The 7787-nt window shown below is 42.8% G+C and overlaps 1 protein-coding gene across 1 annotated transcript in view; it reads left to right on the top strand.

Annotated features, from left to right (window-relative positions):
- Positions 1–4382: 4382 nt before the first annotated feature.
- The window catches only part of LOC127005341 (protein sax-3-like), a 22812-nt gene continuing 19407 nt past the window's right edge, over positions 4383–7787 (top strand). The window contains exon 1 of the mRNA XM_050874108.1: positions 4383–4393. Within this exon, the coding sequence (XP_050730065.1) occupies positions 4383–4393 (11 nt within the window). The remainder of the gene's footprint in view (positions 4394–7787) is intronic.

Below are 7787 nucleotides of genomic sequence, written 5' to 3'. Positions count from 1 at the left end.
GAGGTCTGTAAGTGACAGATATATTTAAATTGACTTTTGCACTGTTTACTATCACGCACACGTTATCAACGTTACTTTTTCTTGGTTTTTTGACAGTAGGTTGCAAGTAGCTTTTGACAAAAAGGGCGACACCACCCCCTCTACGGTTTACACGATCATTGTTGAAGAATCTGTAGCCATCTATGTTATATTCGGAACTTAAATCAATATTTGTGGTGTCGATAAATGTTTCGGTTATAGCAATTACGTCAAAGTTTTCTGTCAGAGCAAGACATCGCAGTTCATCAAATTTGTTTCTTAGGCTACGCGCATTGAAACTAAGGACTCTTAGGTTATCTTGAAGCTTTGTAATAGAGGTACTGGAGGGTTCAATGTTACGAGTCTGTTGCGGTGTGAGGTGTATATTTAAACGGGCGGTATGTAAGGACTTGGCTGAGAGTCGTTTTTGTTGTTCGGGCGTTACGTACGGCGTTGTTGAGGAGCCTTCCAAATCTGGCTGCCCTGATGGGGACAGGTGTATGCCGTCCCTTTGAAAAGTCTACTCTGGCCGTAGAAATCGTTCCAGGCGTTAAAGAATTCGACGTCAAGCTCTCCGCAGAGAGTCTGCAGGCGGTTGTTGAGGCTGAAGGCCTTACTGTAGAAGTCGCCCTCATCCCATGTCCGTGGTAGAATTCCTGAAATCAAAATATTAGGATTTAGTCTTATACTGCTGGATGAGCCTACGGTGCTTGTCCAGCAGTTCCTCAGACCGGTCGTGGTGACGTCGTTTGTACCTGTGTGGAGAACAAAGAGTGAGTCATTAGAGGCCTCAGCGGAGACCTCGTCCAGGGCAGCTGTGATGTCGTCAACACCAGCTCCAGGATAACAGTAGTTACGCCTACGACGGGGGACTCTGCCACAGAATTCAACCACCTGATGGCGAATCATAGAGTCACCGACCAAGAAGGTGCTCTGTTCCTCGTCCTCCTCCTCCAGTATGGCAAATCTGTTGTAGCAATGAGTAGGATAAATGGATCTAGTGGCGGGTCTTGCTACTCCTCTCACGGGGTGAAGCATTCAGCGTCAGCTCTACCGGTTCCCTGTGACGTGCCTTCTTCGGAAGGTGGCTGGGCATCGAGTGCAGGTGAGGAGGGTGATGAGGCGTCAATTGCAGGAGGGCGACGATGTTGGCCTGGATAAACTCCTGCAAGGTATCAACAGTACTTCTGTTAGTTCGGTGATCTTCTTCTCGCCAGCCGTTAGCCTTTCGTCCTGTTGAAGGAGTCTCGTTTCCATCTGCTGAGTCAACAGGCAGATCTTTGCAGACGGTCGATCGTCCTGAGAAGAAATGACCAGAGAAGTTTCCTGTGCAAGTCGAACATTTCTTTAGCGCCATCTTGTAAGGAGGAGGTATCTATATATTTGCTTTGCTTTTTTCGTAGGGCAGAGGGACGCGTGCGTGAATAAGCGAGAATAAGAGAGAGAGAGAGAGAGAGAGAGAGAGAGAGAGAGAGAGAGAGAGAGAGAGAGAGAGAGAGAGATGGGAAGGCGTAGGAGGGAGATAGGGATGGAGGGAGGAAGAGGGCGGAAGGAAAGGGGGGAGAGAGAGGGTGGGAACGAGATAGGGAGTGAGAAGGAGAGACAGAGAGGGGCAAGTGGGGGGTAGTAATGAGAGAGAGAGAGAGGGGGGGCAATGGTGAGGGGAGGCGAGAGAAGAGGAGGAGCGAAACGCGAGAGGGAGGAGGAGGATTACTGGTCTCTGGGGAATAATCTGGTCAAGTCAGGTCAGGTAGGTCTGAACACCTGCGTAGGAAGTGGCGTCGGAGGAATCTGGAAATATATAAAGAATGTGGCGGAAAGAGTGTAACACTGTGTTTTGTGTATAGGTGTATATATTTTTTACAGGGCGCTACTGCGAGAGGGTAGATACAGGCGGAGAGAGGTAGTAAAAATAAGGGCAACACTTAATCATGTCCGTAACACGTGGTCGCACAGCAAACAGCACACCTCTGCGGGCAGCTAACTCAGTTGACAATAAGCAGTACGCAGCACGACGAAATAGCACACGGCACACAGCACAGCAAGATCTACAGTACAGTTCAGTACAGCACACGAGGTGGAGAAATGTTAAGGGAGAGAAGAAGTATAAGGAGGAGGAGAGGAAGCGGAGGAGGTAAGAGGAAAAGGAAGAGGAAAAGGATGTGAAATGCAGGATCAAAAGAAAGGAAAGCAAGAGATGGAGAAATAGGAGGAGGAGGAGGAGGAGATGAAAGAGGAGGAAGAAGAAAGAGAATGAAAGAGGGGTGAGGGACACGTAAAGGAAGAGAAGAAGAAAGAGAGGAGGAGGAAGAGGAGGAGGAGGAAGAGGAGGAGGAAGAAAACAAAGAAAGAAAAAAGAAAAGAAGAGGAGGAGGAGATGAAAAAGATGAAAATGAGGAGAGAGGAGGAGGAAGAGGAGGAGGAGGAGGAGGAGGAGGAGGAGAAGGAGGAGGAGGAGGAACACAAAGTAACACAAAGAAAAACAAAAACAACAGCAGACCTGTGGTCCTATGAGCTGGTGACAATACACTAACTATCTAATCAAAGGTTGGAAGATGAAGGACAGCAGGCGAAGGCTCCTCACCCCCATCCCTCCAGCCAAAGCTTGGCAAGGAAAGAAAAGAACCATGCAGCATGGAAAACTGCATGGAATTTATATAGGAAAGAGGAAAAGAACTACCATTAATGTTAGGACTAACCGGCGAAAAACGGACAAGACGAGAATCTTTTACCATTTTCTCTTGAAATTATTCTATTTGATCGATCAATTATTTCTTCGTTTTGATAGGCTGAATAAATTTTACTTTTTAAGCCTTTTTATAAGATAAATTTCTCAACCTAAGAATCATTTTTGTTACTCTCCGTTGACCCCTTCTAACGTTTCTTTGTGAACGGAAAGAATGCAGCTTGAGCGGGCTCGAACGGTTGCTCCAGTGAAGCCTGCAGCGCAGCGTTTGTTGAGCTACCGTGTGTGTGTGAGTGTTTGTGTGTGTGTGTGTGTGTGTGTGTGTGTGTGTGTGTGTGTGTGTGTATCAATGAATCGGCATGACACGCCGCCTTCCCTGCCTGGACACCCTTACACACACACACGCACACACACATACACATAATTTCTTTCTTTCTCTCTCTCTCTCTCTCTCTCTCTCTCTCTCTCTCTCTCTCTCTCTCTCTCTCTCTCTCTCTCTCTCTCTCTCTCTCTCTCTCTCTTCTCTCTCTCTCTGGATCCTTCAGATTGCTAACGTGACACCGATTTTTGAAAAGGAGACAAAAAGTACCAGGTACATCTACAGGCCCTTGAACTTCTTCGGTTGTAGGTAAGCTACTTGAGGGCATAATTAGAGACAAAATTGTGAGTTACCTTGAAAGCCACTCATTAATTGGGGACTCATACAACATGGCTTCGAAACAAAAGATCCTGCCTATCAAATCTATTAACCTTTATAACGACCTCTTCACTGTTTATGACGTAACCAAATTAGACGTAGTCTATCTTGATTTGAAAGCGTTTGATAAAGTCCCGCATCAAAATTACTTTACAAATTAAAACAAATAGGTATTGACGGTCAGGTAAACCAATGGATCGCGAATTGGTTGAGCAACAGACAACAAAAGAGTAGTGATTGACGGATTTAACTCAGATGGGCGCCTGTCACTAGTGGCGTCCCTCAGGGCTCGTTCTTGGCCAGTGCTCTTCATTATTTACATCAACGACGTGGATGTTGCCTTCCCGCATTAGTAAATTTGCAGACGACACAGATTGGTAACTCGGTTCACTGACGAAGACAGGCAAAGCCTCCAAGAGGATTTGCACAAAATTTCAACGGTCGGATAGATGGGAGAGATGCCCTTTAACGTACACAGTGCCAGGTCCTTCGTTGGAACGAGGAATAAAAAGTTTGATTACGAAATGCGGCGTTAAACTCAAAGCGTTCAATGCGTCAAGGTTTCAAATCGCGTCAAACCTCAAATTTCTACAACAATGCATCGATGCAGCAAATAAAGCGAAAAAAGAATGTTGGGCTTCATTAAAAGAAACTTTTATTTAAGAATAAAGATGTAATATTCTGCCTCCACAACATGGGTCAGACCCCACTTGGAATATGCGGTACAGTTTGGTCTCCCCACCATGCAAAGGATATTACAATTAGGTGTTCAGACGTGGCAAGAAAATTATCCTTCCTTGCGCAACAAATCCTACGAAGAAAGGCTTTCTACCCTTAACATGTTCTCTCTTGAGAAACGTCGCCTCCGAGGAAAACTGATCGAATGTTTTTAAAATACTTAATGGTTTCACGAATGTAGCAGATCAGCATGTTTGCTGATCGATATTACTTTGCCTTTACGAGCAATGGCGTAAAACTCAGATGTATGACAAGTAAGTTACTGCAAATTCTTCACCAACGTTGTAGTGCGAGAATGGGAATAAGCTCCATCATCAGTGGTCAGAGTAACACGACTGACTCCTTCAAAAATAAGCTCGACCGTCACTTCCTTCAACTTAATATCAACTAGAGTAGAAATGCAACGTTTTGGAGTCTTCTGATTAATGTAAAGGATCACTTAGGTTTAAGGACAGACCATCCAAGTCTGGACCATGGGGTCTGTGTGGTCTGATTTTCTATGTAAAATCTATAAATCTCTCTCTCTCTCTCTCTCTCTCTCTCTCTCTCTCTCTCTCAATGTCTTCGCTCAACAATTCAAGAGATCTACGATTAACGACACACACACACACACACTCACACACACACACTCACACACACACACACACTTGCACACACACACACACACACACACACACACACACACAAACACAACACACACAACACACACAACACACACACACACAACACACACACACACAACACACAACACACACACAGACACACATCACACACACACACACACTCCCACACACACACACAGACACACACACGAGAGACACACACACACACACACACACACACACACACACACACACAACACACACACACACACACACACACACACACACACACACACACACACACATAAATGTTGAAGGTGGAAAAATAAAGAGAAAGGAACACATTCCAACACTGTACCCGATTCCTTTCCTCCGCATTCCTTTATATTTTTTGTCTGTGCGTGTGTGATGTTTTATTTACCTAGTAGTAGTAGTAGTAGTAGTAGTAGTGGTGGTGGTGGTGGTGGTGGTGATGGTAGTAGTAGTAGTAGTAGTAGTAGTAGTAGTAGTAGTAGTAGTAGTAGTAGTAGTAGTAGTAGAGTGGTGATGGTGAGGGTGAGAAGTAGTAGTAGTAGTAATAGGAAGAGGGAAAGAGAAGTAAGTAGTAGTAGTAGAGAATAGTAGTATAGAGTGGTGAGGAGTTGGAGAGTAGAATAGTAGTAGTAGAAGAGAGTAAGAGAGAAGTAGTAGTAGAGTAGTAGTAGTAGTAGTGGAGATAAACAAATTTAAGAGAAAGAGAAAGAGAAAATAAATACAAATAGTGTTAGATATATATTTTATTTTCTTCCTTTATCACTCTACGAAACTGACTGAATCCCTAAAGAGGTGCAACTCCCTCACTTGAATAACGAGCACATTGTTTACCGTGTCGTTACTGTCTATTCCGCAAAGGTGAAAAGGATCAGTGGGAGAAGCCCGAATTCTACCTAGATTACCTGAACGAACCCTCAACGGAACAATCTGTCAACAATCAATGGCACCTTATAAATTATTCCTCTGTCAGTTGGAGGAGCTACTCGTGTTCTCTTTTGGGCAGAATATTGCTTTCATCTTAATGGTATCCTTTAAGCAGAAAAAATGAGAAAACATCATCACTCATCCATATATTATATATATATATATATATATATATATATATATATATATATATATATATATATATATATATATATATATATATATATATATATAATATATATATATATATATCAAAGTACATTTGTGATCAGTTTATGCATCATCATTTTTGGGTTTATATCATGACACAAATTTGCCCGTCGCTGCTACACTCCACAAATTTCCCGTCGCTGCTACAGGTAAAGCCACAAATTTGGCCTCGCTACACGGTAAAGCCACAAATTTGGCCCGTCGCCTGCTACACGGTAAAACCACAAATTTGGCCTGTCAGCTGCTACACGGTAAAGCCAATTTCGTCTTCTACACGGTCCACAAATTTGGCCCGTCGCTGCTACTGGAGTTAATGGCGCGTAGTTAAAGGGAGTAGAAACCTAACAGCAGGGATACTAAGATAAATATAACCTGAATATATTGCCCGATAAATCCTCTCAATTACTTGTTTGGATGATTGAGGTTATTAATGAGGCCCCGTCAACGTCAATAAAAACATTCAATTCTGTGACCCGTTTTATCAGTTTTAAGCGGACTCAATATACGGATTTTATTGCACTAGATAGACGAAACACTTTCGCATTCTTTATGTATTTTCCGTCATGCATATTCAGGGAGAGGAGCCTCTGGACATTCTTCATATTGTAAGGTGAACACACACACACACACACACACACACACACACACACACACACACACTTCTATCCGTCTATCAATCTTTATTATTCTATCTGTCTATACATCTATCTTTCTATCTGTTTATGTTTATCTATCTTATTAGTATATTCTTTCTTTTTATCTATCTATCTCTGTCTATCTACTCTTTATCACTATTTCTCTGTCTATATTTATCATTCTATCTCTATCTATCTATCTCTCACAAATCATTCTCATATTGTTTTGTGTTTTGTGTTAGTCAGTATCTATCTATCTGTCTATTTATCTATCTATCTTTCCTAAATCATTTTCTTTTTTGTATTTTTTTGTTTGTTTGAAAGCCAGTTAGTCAGTCAGTCAGTCAGTCAGTCAATCATTTATCCAGTCTCTTAGTTTGTCTGTCAATCAGTTAGTCAGTCAGTCAGTCAATTAGGTAGTGTATTGGGCGGTCAGTCAGTCAATCAGTTAGTTAATCAGTCAGTCAGTTAATCAGTCGGTCAATCAGTCAGTCAATCGGTCACTCAGTCAGTCAGTCAGTCAGTCAGTCGGTCATTCAGTCAATCGGTCAATCAGTCAGTTAGTCACTCAGTCAGTCAGCTATCCAGTCAGTCAATCAGTCAGTCAGTCATCCAGTCAGTCAGTCAGTCAGTCAGTCAATCTCTTAAACCATCTCTGAATCCCTTACTTAATCCACTCTTTCAATGTTCGTGTGTGTGTGTGTGTGTGTGTGTGTGTGTGTGTCATCAATTATTATCCTCCTCCTTTTTCTCCTCTCTTGGTTACTCTGAATTTTTCTTCCCCTCTTCGCTTTGATCCTGACGAAGGGAGGGAAAGGAAGGAGGGAAGGAAGGAAAAGAAGGAGAGATAAAGAGAATATGAGAAAGGAGATGAAAGGTGGAAGGAGAGAAGAGGGAAGGAAGGGAACGGAAGGAAAGGAAAGGAAAGGAAAGGAAGGAAAGGAAAGGAAAGGAAAGGAGGAAAAGGAAGGGAAGGGAAGAAAGGAAAGGAATGGGAAGGGAAGGAGAGGAACGGAAGAGAAGGAAAGGAAAGGAAAGGAAAGGAAAAGAAAAGGAAGGGAAGGGAAAAATAAGGAAAAGGAACAGAAAGGAAAGAAAAGGAAGGGAAGGGATGGAAATCAAAGGGAAGGGAAAGGAAAGGAAAGGAAAGAGAAGGGGAAGAGAAAGGAAAGGAAGGGAAGGATTATAGGAAAGAAGGAAGAAGGAAAATATAATAAAGGAAAGAGAAAAGGAGAAAACAAGAG

The sequence above is a fragment of the Eriocheir sinensis genome, chromosome 30 (genome assembly GCF_024679095.1).
Source record: "Eriocheir sinensis breed Jianghai 21 chromosome 30, ASM2467909v1, whole genome shotgun sequence".
NCBI lineage: Eukaryota > Metazoa > Arthropoda > Malacostraca > Decapoda > Varunidae > Eriocheir > Eriocheir sinensis.
Note: the sequence above shows the minus strand (reverse complement) of the source record. Positions and strands in the feature narration are given on the sequence as shown.